Source organism: Episyrphus balteatus, chromosome 3 (genome assembly GCF_945859705.1).
Source record: "Episyrphus balteatus chromosome 3, idEpiBalt1.1, whole genome shotgun sequence".
Classification (NCBI taxonomy): Eukaryota; Metazoa; Arthropoda; class Insecta; order Diptera; family Syrphidae; genus Episyrphus; species Episyrphus balteatus.
Genome location: NC_079136.1, coordinates 77,921,974 through 77,948,091, shown reverse-complemented (window position 1 = coordinate 77,948,091; position 26,118 = coordinate 77,921,974). Strand labels below are relative to the sequence as shown.

The window sequence follows — 26,118 nt, the reverse complement described above, 5'->3', positions numbered from 1 at the left end:
TACATATGTACATCTAGAATCATTACAAGCAAACGACATAAGGACTTAAATAATTATTATTTAACACAAGCTTAATAAGAATTTTTAAAAAATACATGATTCCAAAAACAAGTATATTATTATGACTTACATAATAATATACAATAACTCAAAAAACCAAGAAGAGAATTTAAGCAGAGAAGCGCGATGTTATTTGTTTTAGTTCACTGTCATACATCTGATAGCAATTTTTTTTACACTTAACACCATTTTAGAACACGCTACTTGTGTTTTCTTTGTTTAAACAAAAACAAAAAAATGTTTATCTATTAACTTTATTATCTAAAAACGACATTATAATAAAGGAAAACAGATACAATTAGACTGCCGAAATTAAAAACGACAACACAAAAATTAAAAATAATAAAAAAAACTAAAAATTTAGAAAGACAGAATCCATTTAAAATCGAAAGAAACAAATACATAAGTTGTTTTAACATTCATCTGCATATTTTTATTTTTGTCTTAAAATTAATTTATTAATTATTATGTCACATTTATATTTAGTACATAAATTATAATCGAAAAAATTAAGATTTGTATCTTATAATAATATTTTATTTTTTTCATTCACACTTGACTGACATACGTTTATTAAATAGAGAAAACAAAAATTAGGCCTTAATCGGAAACAAAAATCTTAAGGAATATTGACAAAAAATATAACACAAAAGAAAAAAATTAAAATGTAGCTCAAATTGTAATAATTATATAAATTTGTCAATATTTCGCATGAAAAAAAGCATCCTATACCAAATTTAATTTTTTGCTGTCACTAACAAAAAATGTTTTATTCATTTATCATTCATCATTAAATTCAATTATGTTCTTTTTTCTATACAACTATTTTTTATTATTATTAAAAAAATAACTCATTTATACAAATTTAAGTATACATTTAATTTTCATGTATTTTCTTTTAATATTTTCTAATAATTACTTAACTTTACACATTACATCTACATTTTATATTGTAAAATATTCTCAATAAAACAAAATTGATTTGTTTAATAAAAAAAAAATTAAAATAAAATTAAGATGTGTTGTTTTTATTCAATGATTTATGATTTATTCTTAGGTCCTTGTTCAGCAGAGAATTACTTGGAACAGAAACATTTGAAAATGTTCATGAATATTTTCTATCCTCTTATGACTCAAAATCAAATGCAGAAGATTTATTCTAAATTGTTCGAGGCAACGTCATTGGAAAGTAATCAGCAGCAGTTTAGAACACAGGAAACCTTATTGCACAGTAAAAAGTTGTTTACATTTTACATTTCTGTTGCGAATAGTGCAGGCAGACATTTGCCCCGTTCTTTTGGAGGTTGTAAACTGTTCATGAGTAGTAAATTGTATTGATTTCGTTGAAAGTGCGCTGCATTAAAAATCGTTAGCAAAGTACTAGCAGTAACAAAATAAAATTATTCAGCCTCCAAAAATTCAGAAATTCCACCTAATACCCGCATAATATCACATGATCCTCTGCTCGAGTAGATAAAATGTTTGAAATTTCTAGCAACGGATAAAGGGCCAACTATAAAAGGCATGAGCTTATAAAAAATCGACCAAACTGCTTCGTCCTGTTTCTGAGTAGCCATAATGAACATTGTGCGCGCATAACTTTCTGTCACAATTTACATTTTTGTTTTCCATAATTTGTGTAAAAAAACAAGTTGAACTACCCACAAATATTTTTTTCTTTAATCCACACTTCGTTTATCACATTTTTCTTTATTGGTGTTTTCGTTTGGCAAAAAAATTAATTTATTTTTTGATCTAAATGTGTCAAAAAAACAATTTTTGATCTTTTCAACTACAATTAATGGGGTTTTCGTTTGGTAAATATATTTTTTTGATCTTTAAATTGATTTTTTTCGTTACGAAACGAAAACGTTTTCAGATTGATTTTTATTTGCTATATTATTGGTGTGTATTTGTGTCTGTGAACCAGGCAGCGTTAGCAGTTGTCAAATATTGATTCGGCCGTTGATTTTTTTATCCGAAAATGGACGAAAATGGCTTCCATTTGAACTCAAAACTACTTTAATTCTTTATTGAAACCGAAACAAATTATTAGGTCCGTTGCACACTCAGTTTACAACTGCCGAATTTAGTAATATTTGGTTATTTTTGGTCAGAGTCTGTTCCCAACTTCAAAAATTGTGTAGAAGAGAGCGCTCACGAGAGAGTAAAAAATTTCCCCACCCTGACAAATTTAGCCCAAAGAATTTCTTCCGGCAGAAATATGAGTTCTGTCAAATGAAAAGTTGACGTATGTCAAACAAATAAATAAAGATGAAAACAAATCAAATTGTAGTGATTTTTAAATTGAATCGCGTTTACGTGTTTTTTGCATTAAAAAAGTGTTAATGTTTATCGAATTAAGCATAAAATATGAAATTGTGTTGAATATTGGTGTTCAATTTGTTCCTGACTTTTTGGCAGTCTTTCGTAGTTTTATATCCTTCTGAGAGAATTCTCTCCCAACTCTCATTAATTTGACAGACTGCCTAATTTAGTGCACAAAAAGTCTGGAACAGACCTATTATCAAACAAAAACTTGTCAAACTAATGCATGTTTTAGTAAAAAAGGGGTAAATCCGCCGAAAAATCAAGATCGGGAAAATTGATCTATGATCAAAAAATAAATCAATTTTTTTTGACCAAACGAAGGCATAAAATGTCAAAATCATTTTTTTGACAGATCTCAACCAAAAAATAAATTGATCTTTGTACCAAACGAAAACCCCATAAGTAGTCGCACCAACAGTTTTTTGACAGATTTAGATAAAAAAATAAATTGATTTTTTTACCAAACGAAAACAACATATGTAAGTGAAATTCTAGTTTGAGAAATTTACTCCTGCCATGCGGTTCGGAGCGAGCAGAACGATGTGCCCTTTTGATCTATGAATACTTGAATGATTAAAAAACTAGTATCAATAAATTTAAAACAAAGTTTTCAAACCTTTATTTTTTTATCATATCGCATTCACCTCCATAGGATTTGTCAAGGATCTCTTTCCGCTGACGATTACGAGTAGATTAGACGGGAGTACATCACAAAAATTATTTAGCCCTATTACGTAAGTCGTTTGTACTTCTGTGAATTTGCATTTGCCACAAAAAATCAATTAATTTTGTTTTTTGTCAAAAAACACAGGGAAATAATGGTATCTTATATTCTATTTGCCAAAACAGATAATTTATTTTTGATTTGAGATCAAATTTCCCAGATCTTGATTTTAACTAGATTTTCTCCTATTTGCACACGCACTTTCACCCACACCGCTGTATTTGGCAATTATGTGAACACTTTTTTTTTTGTAAATTCTTGATAAGGCTTTTTACATAGAAAAGTTGCTCACACACAGTTATAAATAAAAATAAATCCAATGTCAATATCAATATCCATTTACCATGAAAGATCAAAAAATCCCTATTTCAAATGGAAATGGACATTTTAACAACAAGAAAACGAATTATTGCTCTAGGAACGCCAATTTGTGTTATATAAGAATTTTTACCTTCGCATTTCGTACAAAGTGCGTCGGTTTTGTATTAATGTGAATTTTCTAACGGTAATATTTCGACTGACTTCAGATTCAAGTTCAAAAACCCTTGGGCAAATACCTATATTTTAGTCTCCGCAACAAAAATATAAGAAGTATAATTTGGTAAACTAGTGTTATCGTTTTTGCTATTATCGTTTTGATAATTACGGAATGTAGAATCTATTTTCATATTCTGTCTCCACATGATTTTCTACTCACATTTTTGACTCTTCTAGAAAGACAAGGGGTCTATTACGTAATACGAAACGAGCGACAAGTTAACGATACGGAAGCAAACGATAGTCACGACAAAGGGCGATTATGTAAAACGAGAATGTCGTAGGGGCAAACTAAACCGAAAAAAATAAATTTTTGAGGTTCACATGCATTCTAACTGCAGATGCAACATTATGAAAGCTTAACGAAAACGAAAGTCAAACGATAGGCAAATGGCGTCTAAAGGTTGACGAGTATCGTTGAAACAATACGATAATCGTAATACCTATTCGCATTTGAACGATAACGAATTAGTTTCAACGATAAATCGTTTTAAAAAAAATGGGGGCTGAATTTATTATCGTTATCGTTAAAATGCGTAATGCATAGTACGATAACAGTTGTTATATTGTCTATCGTTTAAAATTTTATAAGTAGGATCTAGGATGTAAAAATACATTAAAACTATAAAATAACAATAATTCCTTTAAAATGTAAAAACACGGCAAAAAAAAATAGTAAATGGTCGGTCGTGCAGTTACCAATAGCCAATACATGTATTTCTTCCATTGCCCACTAGGTGCCGCGATATCAAATGCTGCGTTCAGATATACATCCCAGTTCCCAGCTATCCGACAGCTTGCCTGATGATAACAAAACCCTCATGTGAACAAACAACAAAACGAACATCTGTTTCTCTTGTAATCTACTTCTACCACTCAAACCCTTCTGGTGATTTATTTATTAAATTTAAACACTTCTGTATTAAAAAGAGAATTTATAAGTTAAAAAATGAAAGCCGTCGTACAAAAAGTTACATCCTCAAAAATAACTGGTAAACTGAATATTCATCTGTATTTTTAAATAAAATTAAACTTTATTCTTGGTTACAGTTGAGGGCGAAGAAATATGTAGCATAGAAACTGGGCTCTGTGTTTTTGTGGGATTTTCCAAAAAAGACACCGAAAAGGATGTCGATTACATGTAAATATCAATTTACCATTTTTAATTTACAATATAAATATAAAATTAAAGAACTTAGGGTAAAAAAGCTATTAGCTTTGAAACTATTTGAAGACAAAATAACCGGGAAACGATGGCAAAAAAATGTCAAAGACTCCAACTATGAAATATTGTGCGTTAGTCAATTCTCGCTCTACAATAAATTAAAAGGCAACTCGTTGGAGTTTCATCAAGCAATGCAAGGTGACGAAGCGAAAGAGTTCTATTATAGTTTTTTGAAAAAATTGGGTCAAAACTATTGCGAGGAAAAAATCAAAGGTATGTTTTAAAACAAGTAGATTTTTTCATTTGGAGAATACAAACATAATTTTTTCAATCTTTAGATGGACGATATGGTGTTGTAAGAATAGTTCATATTCAAAATGATGGGCCAGTTACAATTACACTAGAATCTCCAGTTTTGGATGAAAGTAATAAAGAAAAATAAAATGAAATAAACATACTTATAAGCGTATAAAATTATATTGTTTGCTTAGTTTTTAAATGCTTTCTTCGTTTTGTAAGGAAAAAAGTATCAATCACTGTAGTGAGATGGATCGATGAAATGAGAAGCAAAAGAACAACTGAGGTAAAGGCAGGTCTTATGTGACTATCATAACAACAAGAGGTTGTCCTCAGGGAAGGGTCCTATCACCCTTGCTGTGGATTATTGTTATCGATGTAAAGTCTGACCTCCCAAGGTGTACCCTGACTTGGTTTTTCCGATAACAGAGTAATAACAGCCAGTAGATAATTTGAAAAAAAAAAAAATAATAAAACACTACATATTATTTAAGAAGGATTGAAAATTATTAGGAGATGGTGTCTTCCAATCCTACCAAGCAGACATTGTTTTGGTTTTCATAACCAACTCAGCTGTTTTTGTTTGAATCGACAAGGCTAAATTTTAAATGGCTAACTAACATAATGCAGGTCATCGTGAATAAAAATTTCCCTGGGAGTGTTTCCCATGTTTACGAAAATGATCATAAAATGTTTCCCTCGGGCTTTATTGGCATCGGCAATAAATTTTCCAGTGAAATTTAGCTGTCATTTCGTAGGATTTTTTGTTCCCTGAAAAAAATTCCGAGGCTCAAAAATTTCGAGGGGAACAAATTCCCCTGGAGATTTGCGATAGGGCCCTACTAACTACTACAACTTCGAAACACAAGAGCAAGTTCGTGCGACCCGGTAGTGCATTTTGTTTTAAGTATATATTTTTCTGAAAGATACCTTAACGTGGTCGTAATGGAGTTACAATCCGCTGTGGATTTGGGCCTCAACCAACCAGCATCTCCACTCAGCTCTACCCCTAGCTCGTTGCTTCCAGTTTGGCTCGCCAAGTTGTTTGATGCCCCTTCCACTGCCCCGCCACTTTGAGTTGGAGTCGAAAACTTTCCGGGACGGAGCATTGTTGTACATGCACTCCATATGACTACGCCATCTCATGCGCTGTACTTTTACACTCTTGGCTAGGTTAGTGTCTTTCTCTTAAATCACCATCAGTGCATACGGGACCCAAAATCGCTCGAAGAACTTTTCTCTTGAAACAATCCAAGATGTTTTCATTCGCCAAAGTAGTTGGATTTCAGCGTTATGTTGCTGTCTGTGTTTATAGCGGAGCCTAGGTAGACGAAGTCCTTTACTACCTTGTTGTCATGTCTGTCGATACGTCGGTGTTGTGTCTTTTTTTGCCGAGTCGGCATATACTTGGTTTTGCACTCATTGACCTCTCAACCCGGTTCTGCCCTTTCCGCTTCGATACTTACAAAACATTGACATCACGCTGTGTTCTTCCGATTATGTCAATATCGTTGGCGTTAGAGGTGTGTATAATTCTTTCAAGAATGATATTTAAGAAGTCGCATGACAGCGCGCTGCAGCGCCTTGCTTGTCTAAAACCTTTTTCTTCATCAAAGGCATTGGTTAGATCTTTACCGAACTTGACGGAGCAGCGTGGAATGTCCATCGTCAGCCTGCACAGGCGGACAAGCTTGGCAAGGATGCCAAAACTAGACTAGCTCGTCTCTATAGATCCTGTCATACGCGGCCTTAAAATCGAAGACAAGATGGTGGGTATCGATTTGATGTTTCTGGCATAATGTGAATATTTGGATACATACATCTTCATAATATACATACAGCTGTTCCCCAAATAAAATTGCTGAAATATTGAGAGACTACAAATCATTCATTGTCTGGAAAGTTTTTTTTTTCGACCACATATTAAATTGTTTGAAAAATCATAACTTTAGATCAATTTAAACAAATTTACTCTTTAATACCTTTATTAAAGGTAATAATAAAAACATAAGAATAACTAAAAAAAATCTTAAATCTAGCTTATAGTTATTCTTTTATTAATGTTGACAACTGTTGAACTTTAAGTATGTGCTCGGCCTCATCATACTTTAACCTGTTTTCCAAGTTTCTCTTTTCCATATTTAAAATGTGTAATCTTTCGTTATGCTCCCGTTCTATAAATTCCATTTCTTTTTCTTTCAATCGTTTGCTCATTTTATAGATTTCATCATTTAATCTTTTATCTTGGCTATCAACCTGGAAATACAGTTAAAATATTGTATATAAAGGAACAGTTTTATTTAGATGGGTTTAATTTACCTGTGAAATGGAGTCTGAAATCTCAGACCTCATTCTTTTTGAATTTCTTGTTAGTTCAAAGCATGGATTTTCAACACTATTAAGTCGTTGTCTTACTAAATACGATTGGATAAAATCCATTGATTCCTGAGCTTTTTTTTCTGGAAGTTTTTTCAATTGAGAAGCTATAGACATTCCAAAGCATTCAAACTCATTTTGTTCTTCGTCTGGAGGTTGAGTCAGTGCTTTACAAATAACTTTTAAATCTGCTATGGCTTTTTCAGTCGCAAGACTTTTTGATGCTGGTTTTGGTTTTTCAATTGTAGACGTTGCAAACCTAGTTCTGGGGTAAGACTTATTTAAATGTTTTATATCCCCTCCTATAGCAACAGGATCTTCTAGGTCCTCGGAATTGTCTAATGCCTGTAATATATTTGTACACTTATTAAACAATTTATAACTGTACTTAAATTGATTGTGTACATTAGGGTGTTTCAAAAAAAAATTGTTTGATTTTCACAGAACCAGGCTAAAAAAACGGAGCCAAAACGGCCTAACCCAAAAAAATTCGTTTTGAAAAAAAACGGATTTAAAGAATATTATATCTTCAGGGTTTTTTTTTAATCATCAATTTCGAAGTTAAAGCGTTACTTTAGAACAATTTTTTTTCTTAGAATATACCCAAAAATCAATCCACGTACACATAGATTTATAAATTTTGGAGTATTGTTAATCAGTAGTAAAAAAATATCAACTTTGTTTTTGATAGTTCAAAAATTATTGTCATTCTATTAAATTCGTTTTTATTGTTCAATTCGTTTCTCAATAAATATATTGTATTTGTATTTATTTTGTATTTGCATTAGTATGGGCCTAGTCGCGAATATTAATAAAACTTAATTTTTGATTTTGATTGAATTTTTATTTGAGATTTTCGAATTGGTTGTTTCTGATTTCTAAGAATGGATTTAGCGAAGCATATGAAGCTTTTGAGTGGTGAGTCTGATTGGCCTATTTGCAAGAGGAAAATTAAGGATTTGCTAGACTATCATGAAGGCGCTCTAGACGCGATTGATGAAGAAGCCGGATGAAATCAGCAATTACAGAGAACAGAGCAATTAAAACTTACAGATAGAATAGAAACAAAGGTTTAAGTGTAGAAATAACTTAATCAATATGTCTTAAACATAAATTAATTTGCCTTTGTTCAATTCTTATTTTTAATTTTGAGAAAAATGTATATTTATTTTAAGAACTGAACAAAATTTGCTGTGTAGATACGCGGTTCAGGCAGAAACGGGACGATATGCTACAGAGTTGAGTTCAGTGGATTGATAATGTTGCCACAAGACATGTCACTAACTGTCCTGACTGGTTCATCGATTTTGAAGAGTTTGAAAGTCCTTGTAGAATTCAAGCTGTTTGCAAAGAAATATTAAGCGCTGTTGGAAGTACAACACACAACAATAATGTGTATGTTCTGACAACGGGTCATATATATAAAAAATAGTAAAAACTAGATGAAATTAATAAGTATTAACTAGGTTATCCACAAAATGTGGATAAAAAACGTTCATACTTTACAATTTTTCAAGTAAAAGCATTTACTATTTTTTATGCATATGACCCAATATCACGCAATTTGTTTTCGGTTTTGGCTGCTCAGGAACGAAATCAAAACAGTATTTTCAAGTCGTCAGCTACAAACTGTTGGCTTGATATAGATGGCGAAACAGTGCTGTGCGGAAGTCGACAATTGAATGCAACACTATACAAAGCATCCAATTATAGCAATCGTTTCAAATGTCTACAATGCAGTTCAATATAGCCGTTGAAGATGAAAATATACTGCAACTTCACCATGAACGAAATTGAAAAAGAATTAGGGGTCAGAGTCAAGTAAGATCAAAATATATGTGAACCATACATTTATGGTAAAGCACGAAGGTTACCATTTGGAACAAGGAAGAAAGCGACAGTGATTCGTTCAAAAAGAAAAAGTACCTGTTTTTTTTTTCAAAGATAGCTTTTCCAAGTTCCGATATATTTATTCTTATTTTCTATATCAAAGTGGCCCCAAAAATTTAGTCTTGCTCAGGGGCCCCTCGACGTACGCCCCTGTCTATATGCGAAGATGTTGGGCCATTCCATAAAAGAATTACTCAGTGACAATGGCTGTGAATTTGATAACGCAGAAACTAAACGGCCATAAACAAACAATAGTTTTTGGGTCTAAAGGAAACTTTTAAGCCTGGTTCCGAGAAAATCAAACAATTTTTTTTTTTGTAACACCCTAATGTACATTGTATTAGACTTACTTCTGAATCGACAAAATTTGCCTCAATTTCGAGAGATGTAATTTCACTGTCAATTTGGTTTTCTTCTTGATCTCTTAGAAAATTCAGATCATTAAAATACCACAAAGTTGGTTTGTAAATGTCTTCAGTGGCGCAACCAGATTCGTAGCTTCTATTGACTTTGTTTAATTCACGACGATAGCAACCACGAATGTTATTTATTTTCTTTTTAAGCACATCTTCTGTTGCATCAGGCTCATATTCTCTGTATTTTTCTAATAGAATTCCATATGCCCTACGTTTGAGCATTCTATTTTTATATGCATCACTTTTAACTTTCCATAATTCTGGATATCGTCGATATACATCGAAAAATTCTTTCCAAAATTTATGATCTCTTACAGACATTTTTTATTAATTTTATTTGTTGTTGATTATCTCTTTACAATTATAACCACAAGCTCATCGAATAATAATTTAACACAAAATGAAAACAAAGATTAACAAATTCTGAAATTGAAGTCTGTCAATTTGTTTTATCAGTGCCAAAGATACTGGATTTAAAGATAAAAGTCTCTTTTGGAAGTGCGTTCTTTTAGTGCCTGGCTACAAAGTGGTTTTTCAATCGATTGAAAAATCACTTGCGGTGGTTACACACTGTTGTGCCCAATCACGTTCCACTTTTACATTTTCTAGGAACAAATGTCAAAAAGAGGAAAAATTTAGCAATGGAACTGTATTGCCCGCAGAAAATTCAGTTCCCTTCGTGAGCATCTTCCCCCTTCACTCATCCCTCTTGCCTATAAACTCAATGCTTAGGCAATTGAAAAATCACAGTGTAGCCAGGCACTTATGCGTGTTTTTTTTAAACAAATTGAAGAACTTTTTGTTGTTGCATTTATACATAAAACGAGAAGAAGGTGAGAGGGCATACTGTCATCTTGATGCTGCTACTCTTTTTCTTTATAAAACTTGACCGCATTTGCAGAAACTTATAACAGTTGCTGTGCCTATTTTTTGTATAACAGTAATATAGCAGTTTATAAAAGAATTAACAAGCTCATTACGTTTACATGAAGTGTTGAGGCGAGTTTCAACAAGTCTTTGACTTTGTTGTAAAGATGGATCGAGATGAAAAGAATAAATACAAATCAGTGGTTTTTTTCCTTGTGACAGATAAGAAATACACAACTGGACTACATGGCTGATTAGCCCTGTTCCATTGGAGGTGGTACTAATGTGCCTGGCTACACGGTGATTTTTCAATCGCCTAAGCAGTGAGTTTGTAGGCAAGAGGGATGAAGAGTGAAGGGGGAAGATGCTCACGAAGGGAACTGAATTTTGTGAGGGCAGTACAGTTCCATTGCTAAATTTTTCCTCTTTTTGACATTTTTTCCTAGAAAATGTAAACGTGGAACGTGATTGGGCACAACAGTGTGTAGCCACCGCATGTGATTTTTCAATCGATTGAAAAATCACTGTGTAGCCAGGCACAGTAGTAGATGTTTCGGTTAATCCAGTTCTATCATCTACTCATGCTCTTCTTCCCGAGTAGATACGATTTGTATTGAATTCGTTGAAAGTGCGTTGCATTGAAAATCGCTAGTGAAGTAATAGTAGAATAGTAGTACTTTGACGCCTCCCAAAGGAACAGGGCTATTCTTGATTACATTTTAGCCTTACTAGATTCAGAGAAGAATTAATTTGATTAAAAATACAAATCGATTAGTTTATGCATTCCATCCACTGATCTTTATAAAACACTAGTGGATAAGCAGTGTTATATAATCAGTTCATTCCATTCGTAGCAGTTTTAATTTTTTTATGAACTTTTTTTTTTGAATCCACTATCAAGTGGAAACTTTCCATTGGAAATGTAAATGATGAAAAATTCACTGGAAAAACGCATCAAATTTAAAACCTTACCTTCTTATCTTTAGAATGCAATATCTTTGGCTCAAACATGTGTTATTTGTTTACATTTTAATTTTTGCCATAAATAAATAAAGTTTTGCATACCCTAATAAATCTTTATTTTTTCATAAAACAGTTCTTGAATTAAGATTTAAGAACACACTATGAAGGCACTTATTCAAAGAGTGACTGCTGCTAAAGTAACAGGTAACAATTGAGTTTATCTTCTCAGAAATATTGTAAGTCTTTCATTCATTTATCGCCATAATTATTGAGGTCAGCATTGCAATACATACATCTTTTTTTATTCGGCGCTGTTATGATCTCGATGCCGAGGGGATCCCACGTACCTGTTTAACATTAATGATCCGCCTGTTGACATCAGAAATCGACGGCAAGCCTTTCGGTTTTGTTTTGATCTTGTTCCATTTCTAAGGTCAAACGACTGTTTTGCTTTTGCATGTACCGAGAGTGTATAGGCAAAGATCATATAACTAGTAAAGATGTCGCACGTAGAACAAAGTCCTGTGCTTGAAATTTTCTACCATCAGGTTTTACCCATAGGTCCAAAACATGTATCCAAGAATTAAATTGTTGAGACACATTTTTAAATTTTTCGATGACTGCGTAGAAAAGAGAGGGTTGATTTTTATAGATGAATTTATTTAATGGGAGGAAGCGAGATAGTAGTTAAATGTTGATACGAATAAGGAAAAGAATAAAAAAATACATTTGTCTGCGAGAATGTACCTATGAATTATTTTTTTTTTCTTAAATTATTCAGGAAACTGATAACAACACATGATTCAAAATAATAATTTAAATAAGAACAATTTTAGATATATATATGACAAGAGTGTATAAGCCAAATTGTGTGAAAATGAATTTTAACCCTCAAATTGTCAATAGGTCCAAATCATAATAAAGCAGAAATCCTTCGCAACATTAAAAAAAAGTTCTTATCATGAGTGGGAAAGAGAGAGTTACTTTTAATACATTTCTTAAATGCGAAGGACCGAGATGTAAGTTGAATAGGAACAAATGAAAACAAAAAGGATCGTTTTGCCGTGCGGGTATATATTTTTTTTCACAACTGGATTGCTTCGCACAAGCAGGGCGAAGACGAGATGGCTAGTTTTAAAGATTGATGAAAAAAAGAAGAAAAACAACTTTAGCAAGTGACTGGTGTGCTTGAGGTATACGTGTAAGCAAAAGAAGGTTGATAAGTTTTTTTTTGTTTTAAATTTTTTTTCGACGGTAGTTAGATATTTAGTTATTTTTTAAGTGGAGGGTGGTTTTCTATTTCTATATTTTTGTTTCCTTTTTGATTAATCGCAAGGCACAGGCGCATTGCTTTTAGGTGTAGGTACACATGTAATATGTAGGTAGGTTTTTTTTCCTTTGTGACAGCAATCGTCCTTGAAAAATGTAGTTCATTTTATTTTAGAAATTCAAACAAGTGGTAGGTAGGTAGGTAGGTAGGTAGTGATAAAAATGATCATTCTTGGTGTTTTGTTATTTTCTTTAGTGAGGTAGGTAATGTATCTATTGATATTGAAAAAGATTTATTTGGTGTGGATCAGGACTGTAAAAATTTCTATTAAAAAATGCATTTGCAGAAATGCATAAAAAAAAATGATTGCAACCAAAAATATTTTGCATGTGAAAATGAATTTCAATAGGTCCAAATCATAATAAAGCAGAAATCCTTCGCAACATTAAAAAAAAAATCTTATCATGAGTGGGAAGGAGAGGGCTATTTTTAATACATTTCTTAAATGCGAAGGACCGAGATGTAAGTTAATGTTAAATAGAAGCAAATGAAAACAAAAAAAGATCGTTTTGTGATGCAAGCAGGTACATATAGATATTTTTTTTTCACAATTGGATTGCTTCACACAAGTAGGCCGACGAGAGGGCTGTTTTAAAAAAGGGATGTAAAAAAAGACGAAAAAGGAGTTTTGTAAGTGAATGGTGGGTAGGTATATGTATTTTTAATCAGGTTGATAAGTTTATTCCGAGTAGGTGTATTTTTTCTTATAAAACTTTCGAGGGTAGGTAAATAGAAATTTATTTTAATGTGTGTAAATACGTAGGTGTACGATTTAGGTAATTTGTTTTCCTTTTCTGTTAAAAGGCATAGGTATTAGGATCCAGTGGCGTATTGAAGGGGGGGCTCAGGGGGCTCAAGCCCCCCCCAAGCGTTCAAGATCATGTTATACCTAATTTCATAGTAATGAATATGCTTGACTGAAACTTGTTCGTAAATCTTATAGATTTAGAGGCAGCTCAGATGCTCGAGCCCCCTCCAAACTCTGAAACTGCTATTTGTGTTTGTTTGAGTAAGAGCCTTAGCTGAAGTTGGGGGTTATGGTAGTTTTTTTTTCGAATTTAAGTCCAATTCGGAATACATCAGATCTCTTCTTTAGTATAATACGTACTGTAATTTTTGGACAAAATATTATCAAAACTTATGTGTGTCTTCTTATTTTTTTTTCTTTTGAATTCTTCTTTTTTTCCATTAAAATTGTCGATAAAATTGCATCCAGTAGTAATAATTTAACTTCAGAAACAAAATAAAAATGGATGATCCTTCAGTTTTGACAGTTCGAAGCAATTTCGAAGTTTTCGAAATCGATCGAAATGAAGAATATGATATTTTATTTCACGTGAAATTGAAAAGTGATTTCAAATGACTTGCGGTCGAATTGCGGAACATATCGAAAATGGTGATGAGTATAGCTCAAAAACTACACCGTGAAAGGAATAAATCTGTAAACACAGCACATGACAAAGTTCAAACAAAATAAAGTGTTTTTTTAAATTTGACTCAACTTCTTGCTGTTTGTGTAAAATGTTTGGGACACAAGAACTTTGAAAATAGGAGACAGTAGTACGAAGCTGTCTACGTCAAGAGCAGTTAAATGCTACTATACTACTTTCAGTACCGCAGCACTGCGCTTCACTCTCGATCAAAGATGAATAAATTAGAGAGACAAATTTTTCGTACCCCTCTAAAAAATGTTTGAAAAATTTTCCAGCCCCCTCCAAATTTTTTTCTGGATACGCCACTGTTAGGATCTATTAGAATTTATGCATTTTTTCACTTTTTAGTGATCATGAAAAAAGAATCGTTTTGCTGTGTGCATATGGATAGCTTTTTTTTTTATTTGGATTGCATCACATAGGTAACAGGTGCCAAAATGGCTAGATAATTTTGTTGATAATTGGTATGGATGATGTTTTCGTTATACCTACATAGGATGATGTTTTCGTTATACCTACATAGGTATAACGAAAACATCATCCATACCAATTATCAACAAAATCCTTGCATCCGTTTAGGATGCAGCATAGAACAACGATTAAGCAACAAAGAAATACATATGTATAGTTAACTTAATGTCTGTACAAAAATTATCTCACCAAAAATATCGCACTCAAACGCAAACAATGTTTCCCCCGTCCCTTATTTTATCCTATTATTTAAACCTATGTAAGTACGTACCTAACCTACCTACCAACAAATAAACACACATATAAAACTTACCACTTATAATCCAATAAAAGTTATTTTTGTCCTTTTGTATACTCTTTTTATCTAGCCATTTTGGCACCTGTTACCTATGTGATGCAATCCAAATAAAAAAAAAGCTATCCGTATGCACACAGCAAAACGATTCTTTTTTCATGATCACTAAAAAGTGAAAAAATGCATAAATTCTAATAGATCCTCGTATCTACCTATGCCTTTTAACAGAAAAGGAAAACAAATTACCTAAATCGTACACCTACGTATTTACACACATTAAAATAAATTTCTATTTACCTACCCTCGAAAGTTTTATAAGAAAAAATACACCTACTCGAAATAAACTTATCAACCTGCTTAAAAATACATATACCTACCCACCATTCACTTACAAAACTCCTTTTTCGTCTTTTTTTACATCCCTTTTTTAAAACAGCCCTCTCGTCGGCCTACTTGTGTGAAGCAATCCAATTGTAAAAAAAAAAAAAATATCTATAGGTACCTGCTTGCATCACAAAACGATCTTTTTTTGTTTTCATTTGCTTCTATATTTAACATTAACTTACATCTCGGTCCTTCGCATTTAAGAAATGTATTAAAAATAGCCCTCTCCTTCCCACTCATGATAAGATTTTTTTTTAATGTTGCGAAGGATTTCTGCTTTATTGTGATTTGGACCTATTGAAATTCATTTTCACATGCAAAATATTTTTGGTTGCAATCATTTTTTTTTATGCATTTCTGCAAATGCATTTTTTAATAGAAATTTTTACAGTCCTGATCCACACCAAATAAATCTTTTTCAATATCAATAGATACATTACCTACCTCACTAAAGAAAATAACAAAACACCAAGAATGATCATTTTTATCACTACCTACCTACCTACCTACCTACCACTTGTTTGAATTTCTAAAATAAAATGAACTACATTTTTCAAGGACGATTGCTGTCACAAAGGAAAAAAAACCTACCTACATATTACATGTGTACCTACACCTAAAAGCAATGCGCCTGTGCCTTGCGATTAATCAAAAAGGAAACAAAAATATAGAAATAGAAAACCACCCTCCACTTAAAAAAATAACTAAATATCTAACTACCGTCGAAAAAAAATTTTAAACAAAAAAAAACTTATCAACCTTCTTCTGTTTACACGTATACCTCAAGCACACCAGTCACTTGCTAAAGTAAAGTTGTTTTTCTTCTATTTTTCATCAATCTTTAAAACTAGCCATCTCGTCTTCGCCCTGCTTGTGCGAAGCAATCCAGTTGTGAAAAAAAATATATACCCGCACGGCAAAACGATCCTTTTTGTTTTCATTTGTTCCTCCTATTCAACTTACATCTCGGTCCTTCGCATTTAAGAAATGTATTAAAAGTAACTCTCTCTTTCCCACTCATGATAAGAACTTTTTTTTTAATGTTGCGAAGGATTTCTGCTTTATGATTTGGACCTATTGACAATTTGAGGGTTAAAATTCATTTTCACACAATTTTGCTTATACACTCTTGTCATATATATATCTAAAATTGTTTTTATTTAAATTATTATTTTGAATCATGTTTTGTTATCAGTTTCCTGAATAATTTAGGAAAAAAAAAATAATTCATAGGTATACATTCTCGCAGAAATGTATTTTTTTATTCTTTTCCTTATTCGTATCAACATTTAACTACTATCTCGCTTCCTCCCATTAAATAAATTCATCTATAAAAATCAACCCTCTCTTTTCTACGCAGTCATCGAAAAATTTAAAAATGTTTCTCAACAATTTAATTCTTGGATACATGTTTTGGACCTATGGGTAAAATCTGATGGTAGAAAATTTCAAGCACAGGACTTTGTTCTACGTGCGACATCTTTACTAGTTATATGATCTTTGGTATAGGCAAAGATCATATAACTAGTAAAGATGTCGCACGTAGAACAAAGTCCTGTGCTTGAAATTTTCTACCATCAGGTTTTACCCATAGGTCCAAAACATGTATCCAAGAATTAAATTGTTGAGACACATTTTTAAATTTTTCGATGACTGCGTAGAAAAGAGAGGGTTGATTTTTATAGATGAATTTATTTAATGGGAGGAAGCGAGATAGTAGTTAAATGTTGATACGAATAAGGAAAAGAATAAAAAAATACATTTGTCTGCGAGAATGTACCTATGAATTATTTTTTTTTTCTTAAATTATTCAGGAAACTGATAACAACACATGATTCAAAATAATAATTTAAATAAGAACAATTTTAGATATATATATGACAAGAGTGTATAAGCCAAATTGTGTGAAAATGAATTTTAACCCTCAAATTGTCAATAGGTCCAAATCATAATAAAGCAGAAATCCTTCGCAACATTAAAAAAAAGTTCTTATCATGAGTGGGAAAGAGAGAGTTACTTTTAATACATTTCTTAAATGCGAAGGACCGAGATGTAAGTTGAATAGGAACAAATGAAAACAAAAAGGATCGTTTTGCCGTGCGGGTATATATTTTTTTTCACAACTGGATTGCTTCGCACAAGCAGGGCGAAGACGAGATGGCTAGTTTTAAAGATTGATGAAAAAAAGAAGAAAAACAACTTTAGCAAGTGACTGGTGTGCTTGAGGTATACGTGTAAGCAAAAGAAGGTTGATAAGTTTTTTTTTGTTTTAAATTTTTTTTCGACGGTAGTTAGATATTTAGTTATTTTTTAAGTGGAGGGTGGTTTTCTATTTCTATATTTTTGTTTCCTTTTTGATTAATCGCAAGGCACAGGCGCATTGCTTTTAGGTGTAGGTACACATGTAATATGTAGGTAGGTTTTTTTTCCTTTGTGACAGCAATCGTCCTTGAAAAATGTAGTTCATTTTATTTTAGAAATTCAAACAAGTGGTAGGTAGGTAGGTAGGTAGGTAGTGATAAAAATGATCATTCTTGGTGTTTTGTTATTTTCTTTAGTGAGGTAGGTAATGTATCTATTGATATTGAAAAAGATTTATTTGGTGTGGATCAGGACTGTAAAAATTTCTATTAAAAAATGCATTTGCAGAAATGCATAAAAAAAAATGATTGCAACCAAAAATATTTTGCATGTGAAAATGAATTTCAATAGGTCCAAATCATAATAAAGCAGAAATCCTTCGCAACATTAAAAAAAAAATCTTATCATGAGTGGGAAGGAGAGGGCTATTTTTAATACATTTCTTAAATGCGAAGGACCGAGATGTAAGTTAATGTTAAATAGAAGCAAATGAAAACAAAAAAAGATCGTTTTGTGATGCAAGCAGGTACATATAGATATTTTTTTTTCACAATTGGATTGCTTCACACAAGTAGGCCGACGAGAGGGCTGTTTTAAAAAAGGGATGTAAAAAAAGACGAAAAAGGAGTTTTGTAAGTGAATGGTGGGTAGGTATATGTATTTTTAATCAGGTTGATAAGTTTATTCCGAGTAGGTGTATTTTTTCTTATAAAACTTTCGAGGGTAGGTAAATAGAAATTTATTTTAATGTGTGTAAATACGTAGGTGTACGATTTAGGTAATTTGTTTTCCTTTTCTGTTAAAAGGCATAGGTATTAGGATCCAGTGGCGTATTGAAGGGGGGGCTCAGGGGGCTCAAGCCCCCCCCAAGCGTTCAAGATCATGTTATACCTAATTTCATAGTAATGAATATGCTTGACTGAAACTTGTTCGTAAATCTTATAGATTTAGAGGCAGCTCAGATGCTCGAGCCCCCTCCAAACTCTGAAACTGCTATTTGTGTTTGTTTGAGTAAGAGCCTTAGCTGAAGTTGGGGGTTATGGTAGTTTTTTTTTCGAATTTAAGTCCAATTCGGAATACATCAGATCTCTTCTTTAGTATAATACGTACTGTAATTTTTGGACAAAATATTATCAAAACTTATGTGTGTCTTCTTATTTTTTTTTCTTTTGAATTCTTCTTTTTTTCCATTAAAATTGTCGATAAAATTGCATCCAGTAGTAATAATTTAACTTCAGAAACAAAATAAAAATGGATGATCCTTCAGTTTTGACAGTTCGAAGCAATTTCGAAGTTTTCGAAATCGATCGAAATGAAGAATATGATATTTTATTTCACGTGAAATTGAAAAGTGATTTCAAATGACTTGCGGTCGAATTGCGGAACATATCGAAAATGGTGATGAGTATAGCTCAAAAACTACACCGTGAAAGGAATAAATCTGTAAACACAGCACATGACAAAGTTCAAACAAAATAAAGTGTTTTTTTAAATTTGACTCAACTTCTTGCTGTTTGTGTAAAATGTTTGGGACACAAGAACTTTGAAAATAGGAGACAGTAGTACGAAGCTGTCTACGTCAAGAGCAGTTAAATGCTACTATACTACTTTCAGTACCGCAGCACTGCGCTTCACTCTCGATCAAAGATGAATAAATTAGAGAGACAAATTTTTCGTACCCCTCTAAAAAATGTTTGAAAAATTTTCCAGCCCCCTCCAAATTTTTTTCTGGATACGCCACTGTTAGGATCTATTAGAATTTATGCATTTTTTCACTTTTTAGTGATCATGAAAAAAGAATCGTTTTGCTGTGTGCATATGGATAGCTTTTTTTTTTATTTGGATTGCATCACATAGGTAACAGGTGCCAAAATGGCTAGATAATTTTGTTGATAATTGGTATGGATGATGTTTTCGTTATACCTACATAGGATGATGTTTTCGTTATACCTACATAGGTATAACGAAAACATCATCCATACCAATTATCAACAAAATCCTTGCATCCGTTTAGGATGCAGCATAGAACAACGATTAAGCAACAAAGAAATACATATGTATAGTTAACTTAATGTCTGTACAAAAATTATCTCACCAAAAATATCGCACTCAAACGCAAACAATGTTTCCCCCGTCCCTTATTTTATCCTATTATTTAAACCTATGTAAGTACGTACCTAACCTACCTACCAACAAATAAACACACATATAAAACTTACCACTTATAATCCAATAAAAGTTATTTTTGTCCTTTTGTATACTCTTTTTATCTAGCCATTTTGGCACCTGTTACCTATGTGATGCAATCCAAATAAAAAAAAAGCTATCCGTATGCACACAGCAAAACGATTCTTTTTTCATGATCACTAAAAAGTGAAAAAATGCATAAATTCTAATAGATCCTCGTATCTACCTATGCCTTTTAACAGAAAAGGAAAACAAATTACCTAAATCGTACACCTACGTATTTACACACATTAAAATAAATTTCTATTTACCTACCCTCGAAAGTTTTATAAGAAAAAATACACCTACTCGAAATAAACTTATCAACCTGCTTAAAAATACATATACCTACCCACCATTCACTTACAAAACTCCTTTTTCGTCTTTTTTTACATCCCTTTTTTAAAACAGCCCTCTCGTCGGCCTACTTGTGTGAAGCAATCCAATTGTAAAAAAAAAAAAAATATCTATAGGTACCTGCTTGCATCACAAAACGATCTTTTTTTGTTTTCATTTGCTTCTATATTTAACATTAACTTACATCTCGGTCCTTCGCATTTAAGAAATGTATTAAAAATAGCCCTCTCCTTCCCACTCATGATAAGATTTTTTTTTAATGTTGCGAAGGATTTCTGCTTTATTGTGATTTGGACCTATTGAAATTCATTTTCACATGCAAAATATTTTTGGTTGCAATCATTTTTTTTTATGCATTTCTGCAAATGCATTTTTTAATAGAAATTTTTACAGTCCTGATCCACACCAAATAAATCTTTTTCAATATCAATAGATACATTACCTACCTCACTAAAGAAAATAACAAAACACCAAGAATGATCATTTTTATCACTACCTACCTACCTACCTACCTACCACTTGTTTGAATTTCTAAAATAAAATGAACTACATTTTTCAAGGACGATTGCTGTCACAAAGGAAAAAAAACCTACCTACATATTACATGTGTACCTACACCTAAAAGCAATGCGCCTGTGCCTTGCGATTAATCAAAAAGGAAACAAAAATATAGAAATAGAAAACCACCCTCCACTTAAAAAAATAACTAAATATCTAACTACCGTCGAAAAAAAATTTTAAACAAAAAAAAACTTATCAACCTTCTTCTGTTTACACGTATACCTCAAGCACACCAGTCACTTGCTAAAGTAAAGTTGTTTTTCTTCTATTTTTCATCAATCTTTAAAACTAGCCATCTCGTCTTCGCCCTGCTTGTGCGAAGCAATCCAGTTGTGAAAAAAAATATATACCCGCACGGCAAAACGATCCTTTTTGTTTTCATTTGTTCCTCCTATTCAACTTACATCTCGGTCCTTCGCATTTAAGAAATGTATTAAAAGTAACTCTCTCTTTCCCACTCATGATAAGAACTTTTTTTTTAATGTTGCGAAGGATTTCTGCTTTATGATTTGGACCTATTGACAATTTGAGGGTTAAAATTCATTTTCACACAATTTTGCTTATACACTCTTGTCATATATATATCTAAAATTGTTTTTATTTAAATTATTATTTTGAATCATGTTTTGTTATCAGTTTCCTGAATAATTTAGGAAAAAAAAAATAATTCATAGGTATACATTCTCGCAGAAATGTATTTTTTTATTCTTTTCCTTATTCGTATCAACATTTAACTACTATCTCGCTTCCTCCCATTAAATAAATTCATCTATAAAAATCAACCCTCTCTTTTCTACGCAGTCATCGAAAAATTTAAAAATGTTTCTCAACAATTTAATTCTTGGATACATGTTTTGGACCTATGGGTAAAATCTGATGGTAGAAAATTTCAAGCACAGGACTTTGTTCTACGTGCGACATCTTTACTAGTTATATGATCTTTGGTATAGGCCTTCTTTTCTTTTTAGTATTGAAACGTTGTATGATATTGCCTCTTTTTTATCGGTGTTCTCAGGATCTCTTCTCTGAATATGGCAATTGCAGGTTGCTTTTTTCGATTACAAAAGATAGCAGCATTTTCCCGCCACTTTACCACCCTACGTTTGCGCTATGATTGATATCGTCATCACAAGTAGCTTCACTATTTATCATTGACCATAGATATTCAAACTTTTCACTCAATTGGGAAACACTACTCCATTCAAATAAATTTCAGGAATAGGATTTTCTGGGTCAAAAAATGGGCTGAATAGGTATTCTACTTTTTTTTCTCGCGGTTATGCGGTAGGTTGTAGGTACCCATTTCTTTCTAGTACATCCACCCATACGTGATACGTCAAGCACTCATTGAAGCAGAGATACCCAAAAGAGATGAGAAACTTCTGACGTCATACGGGTTTGCCTACAAGCTGCTTTAGACATTTTTGGATAAGTATGCGTGAAAAAATATACATTTTTGGCTAAGTATGCGTGAAAAATTATACATTTTTGCTTAGGTGTGCGTAAAAACACCGTGGCTACACTATGTGTGTTTTTCACATTTATTCACGAATACAAAAGAGATTACAACAACACGAAATAAACAAATGGGTTTTGGGGGGTAAAACGTACGAAAGTTTCCCATCTCCTTTGGGTATCTCTGCATTGAAGTTATATTGGCTCTTTTCTTATGATAGCTCCATCGTCAACAAAGGATAACTGATGCACTTTTGGTTCCGTCAATTTGCCTTGAATCATGTAATACAGAACTATAATAAAGAGCAGAGGATTCAAGACGCTAGTGTACACCTACTGTAATTTCGAATTCTTTGTTGATTATGCTGCACATCTTTCTTTAGTAACGTGTCCATCTTACATGTAACATGTCCATAATTACCCGCACATAGACTTCTGGAACTCCTCATTGCCTGAGGGCAACCCATATCAGATCTTGTGCTTGTTGATCGAATGCTTTTTCAAAATCAACCAATACGATATGCAAATTCTCCGGAATCCCGATGTTTTCCATATTGATCCTGATAGGTACTTTGGATTGCATCTGTGATTGACTTACCTGCACTGGTTTGTTATGTACTGGAATGTTTTCATAAATAAAATTTACATGGTAGCCATTTGATTTTTTTCTTAAAGTAAAGGAGTTTCCAAATAACTTAGGGATGTAGTTACTTCATTTTTCAATTAAATATTGTAAAGAGTTTTTGAAAGAAATTTAAATGAACCATCAAGAAGACATCGATAATATCAGCTGCGCATATAGTGTTGCCATTAATTAAAAGTCTGTGATAATAAATTGTGATAATAGCTCTAAGTTTTTGTTGTAGTGTTTTGTTTAGTTTTTTATGTTAATTTATTAAATTCACTATTTAAAATTTCAAAATTATACAAAAACAATAAAAAATGTACTTAATTTTCATTTTCACCACTAAAATCAAATAAAAAAAACCCTGAAGAAGCTGGAAAGAAACCGTCTAAATGTAGGGTAGCAAAAAGATGAATGAGTGTTTCATTAATTGCATCCAAAAATAAAGATCATTAAAGCCCAAATAAACACAAAACTTTAAAGTTCAATTATATGATCAAAAATTCCCATATAAAATTTAAATACCTCCATCTGAAATATATAGTATATAAATGTACGTACTAGAACAAATATCATATTGAATTTGTAGTTGATGAAGAACTTGTAAGCGCTATTGGAAAAGGAATCTGTGTTCTTGTTGGATTTTGCAAAACTGATACCGAGAAAGATGTGGATTATATGTATGTTATTATATGGTTTAAAAAGTAAATTGTTTTTGTTGTACCTAATAATTTATTTTATTTTAATACTCAGCACACGGAAAATACTTTCAATTCGGCTATTCCATGACGAAACGGGTAAGCGCTGGAAAAAGAGTGTCAAAGATGAAAATTTAGAAATTCTTTGCGTCAGTCAATTTACTTTGTATGGTCGGCTGAAAAAAAATAAACCAGATTTCAATTTGTCGATGGAGGGAGAACGTGCCAACGAGCTTTATAGTACATTTTTGAAAAAACTGGGAACACAGTATGATTCAAACAAAATCAAAGGTAAGAACAACTTGCATAGAAAAAACTCTGTATGCATCTCAGAAGATTGCGTTTCTTTGAGGTCTGGTTGGGAGGCAAATATCTGCGGACCAAGTTTTGGTTTACAGAAATGATTTTACAGTGAACAGGTCTATTCATTTAAATACAAAAATTATATGTAGTTTTTTTTGGAAAAAATTTGCCGAAAAAATTTGCATTTTAAAAAATTTCCTCCAAATTCATCGAATGAGACATCAAAGGAAAGGTCTTTTTAAGCTCTATTCATTACTGAAAACCAAAAGTTTCTTTGAGATCTGGTTGCTGAATTATTTGCATCCAAATATATTTTTTTTCTTACATTTGGATTCAGATATCTGCAGACCAAAGTCTCGAAAAAAGTTTTGGTTTACAGATATGAATTCACAGTGAACAGGTCTATTCATTTAGATTAAAAAATAAATGTAGTTTTCTTTTTATTTTCGAGAAAAAATCAAGGTTAACTAACCCCTTGTCGAAAAAATTTGCATTTTAAAAAATTTCCTCCGAATTAATCGACAGAGACATCAAAAGAAAGGTCTTTTGAAGCTCTATTCATTACTGAAACCCAAAAGTTTCTTTGAGGTCTGGTTGCTGAATTATTTGCTTCCAAATATATTTTTTTTCTTATTCGGAGGCAGATATCTGCGGACCAAAGTCCCGAAATAAGTTTTAGTTTACAGATATGAGTTCACAGTGAACAGGTCTATTCATTTAGATAAAAAAAAAATATGTAGTTTTTTTTTTGATTTTCGAGAAAAAAATCAAGGTTAACCCCTTGTCGAAAAAATATGCGTTTTAAAATATTTCGATTTACGATCATACGTTGACGTTTTGACTATTTCTGTCTCTATTAATTATTAGAAAACGATAGGGACACATAGCAACCATTCGTTAACGAACGTATGCCGTAATTCGACCCCAGGTCTATTCATTTAGATTACAAAATAAATTTTGTTTTTTTTTTTGATTTTCGAGAAAAAATCAAGGTTAACCCCTGCCGAAAAAATTTGCATTTTAAAAAATTTCTTCCGAATTAATCGAATGAGACATCAAAAGAAAGATCTTTTTAAGCTCTATTCATTATTGAAAACCAAAAGTTTCTTTTAGGTTACTGAATTATTTGCATCCAAATATATATATTTTTTTCTTACATTCGAAGGCAGATATCTGCGGACCAAAATCTCGAAACAAGTTTTGGTTTACAGAAAAAAATAATAAAGGAGGGATAAATCCTTCGTACCACGGAAATAAAACTGCAAATCATTTTTTCCACCGATGTTTTTGTCTTTAAGTGTTGGTTAATATAATTTTCTCAAATTTCAGATGGAAGATTTGGAGCTTATATGCAAGTTCATATACAAAACGATGGACCCGTTACAATTGAGATAGAATCCCCAACATTAAATGACAAACAAAACGAACTTCCAAATGACAGTGATCACAACCAACTATAAAAATATATACTATGTATTAAAGTCGATGTTCTTAAGAGGCTAACAGATCAATGCTTTATGACTGCAAATAAAAGTTTATTTTATGCAATGTCCTGCTCTTAATTGAGGTGATTGTTTTAACCAGTTCTTCTTGTTCGATGGGGTCATAAATCTCTCCCACCTTTAACAAGTGGTGAGTAATAGCGTTTTCGTTTGGGAATTCTTAGAACTGTCCGGGACTGTCCGATCCGGTATGCCAAACGATCAGAGTTGGATACTTTTTTTTTCTTCTGAAGTTTGGGTTTCTTTGTATTTGTGAAACCTCAAATGCGAACCTCTGATGAAAGTTTTGTTTTGTTTATTTCTTTTTATTATTATTAAGTTATCAATTTTTTTTTGTTTTCTTCACTTTATTTTAATATACACTTAGGAGCAAAAAAACGGAATCAAATAAATTATTTTTATTTAAAACAAAAAATGCAATGGATAAAATAAAGTTTCTTCAAATCTCATGGTCTCATCTAAAAGCTTGGATTTTTTACTTTGAATTGTTG

General features: G+C 32.1%; 3 protein-coding genes across 4 annotated transcripts; 2 read left to right on the top strand and 1 right to left on the bottom strand.

Annotated features, from left to right (window-relative positions):
• The first annotated feature begins 4,464 nt into the window (after window positions 1-4,464).
• On the top strand, window positions 4,465-5,294 carry LOC129914250 (D-aminoacyl-tRNA deacylase-like). Its single transcript, XM_055993413.1, has 4 exons — window positions 4,465-4,644; window positions 4,703-4,793; window positions 4,852-5,090; window positions 5,156-5,294. The coding sequence occupies exons 1-4, from the start codon at window positions 4,602-4,604 to the stop codon at window positions 5,257-5,259; spliced, it is 477 nt and encodes a 158-aa protein (XP_055849388.1). The 5' UTR covers window positions 4,465-4,601; the 3' UTR covers window positions 5,260-5,294.
• A 1,776-nt stretch (window positions 5,295-7,070) lies between these two features.
• LOC129914238 (uncharacterized) lies at window positions 7,071-10,520 on the bottom strand. 2 transcript variants are annotated; one of them, XM_055993396.1, is made up of 3 exons: window positions 9,731-10,520; window positions 7,434-7,835; window positions 7,071-7,370 (listed from the first exon to the last, which is right to left on the bottom strand). In XM_055993396.1, the coding sequence occupies exons 1-3, from the start codon at window positions 10,115-10,117 to the stop codon at window positions 7,161-7,163; spliced, it is 999 nt and encodes a 332-aa protein (XP_055849371.1). In that variant the 5' UTR covers window positions 10,118-10,520; the 3' UTR covers window positions 7,071-7,160. The 2 variants fall into 2 exon arrangements, with proteins under 2 accessions (XP_055849371.1, XP_055849370.1); XM_055993395.1 differs by having other exon boundaries at window positions 7,434-7,853; window positions 9,731-10,517.
• Window positions 10,521-11,675: 1,155 nt separating this feature from the next.
• On the top strand, window positions 11,676-25,673 carry LOC129914249 (D-aminoacyl-tRNA deacylase). The gene is made up of 4 exons (XM_055993412.1): window positions 11,676-11,830; window positions 23,714-23,804; window positions 23,878-24,113; window positions 25,455-25,673. Exons 1-4 carry the CDS (start codon window positions 11,788-11,790, stop codon window positions 25,583-25,585), a joined length of 501 nt encoding a protein of 166 aa, XP_055849387.1. The 5' UTR covers window positions 11,676-11,787; the 3' UTR covers window positions 25,586-25,673.
• The last annotated feature ends 445 nt before the right edge of the window (window positions 25,674-26,118 follow it).

Excerpts from the sequence above, each read along its gene's own strand:
- LOC129914250 (XM_055993413.1), top strand. The coding sequence starts at position 4,602 with ATGAAAGCCGTCGTACAAAAAGTTACATCCTCAAAAATAACTG. Across the intron at positions 4,645-4,702 it reads TACATCCTCAAAAATAACTG|TTGAGGGCGAAGAAATATGT; the intron begins GTAAACTGAATA and ends TCTTGGTTACAG. Across the intron at positions 5,091-5,155 it reads TTGCGAGGAAAAAATCAAAG|ATGGACGATATGGTGTTGTA; the intron begins GTATGTTTTAAA and ends TTCAATCTTTAG.
- LOC129914238 (XM_055993395.1), bottom strand. The coding sequence starts at position 10,117 with ATGTCTGTAAGAGATCATAAATTTTGGAAAGAATTTTTCGATGTATAT. Across the intron at positions 7,854-9,730 it reads CAAATTTTGTCGATTCAGAA|TGTACAAATATATTACAGGC; the intron begins GTAAGTCTAATA and ends TTGTTTAATAAG. Across the intron at positions 7,371-7,433 it reads TTTCAGACTCCATTTCACAG|GTTGATAGCCAAGATAAAAG; the intron begins GTAAATTAAACC and ends CTGTATTTCCAG.
- LOC129914249 (XM_055993412.1), top strand. The coding sequence starts at position 11,788 with ATGAAGGCACTTATTCAAAGAGTGACTGCTGCTAAAGTAACAG. Across the intron at positions 11,831-23,713 it reads GACTGCTGCTAAAGTAACAG|TTGATGAAGAACTTGTAAGC; the intron begins GTAACAATTGAG and ends TTGAATTTGTAG. Across the intron at positions 24,114-25,454 it reads TGATTCAAACAAAATCAAAG|ATGGAAGATTTGGAGCTTAT; the intron begins GTAAGAACAACT and ends CTCAAATTTCAG.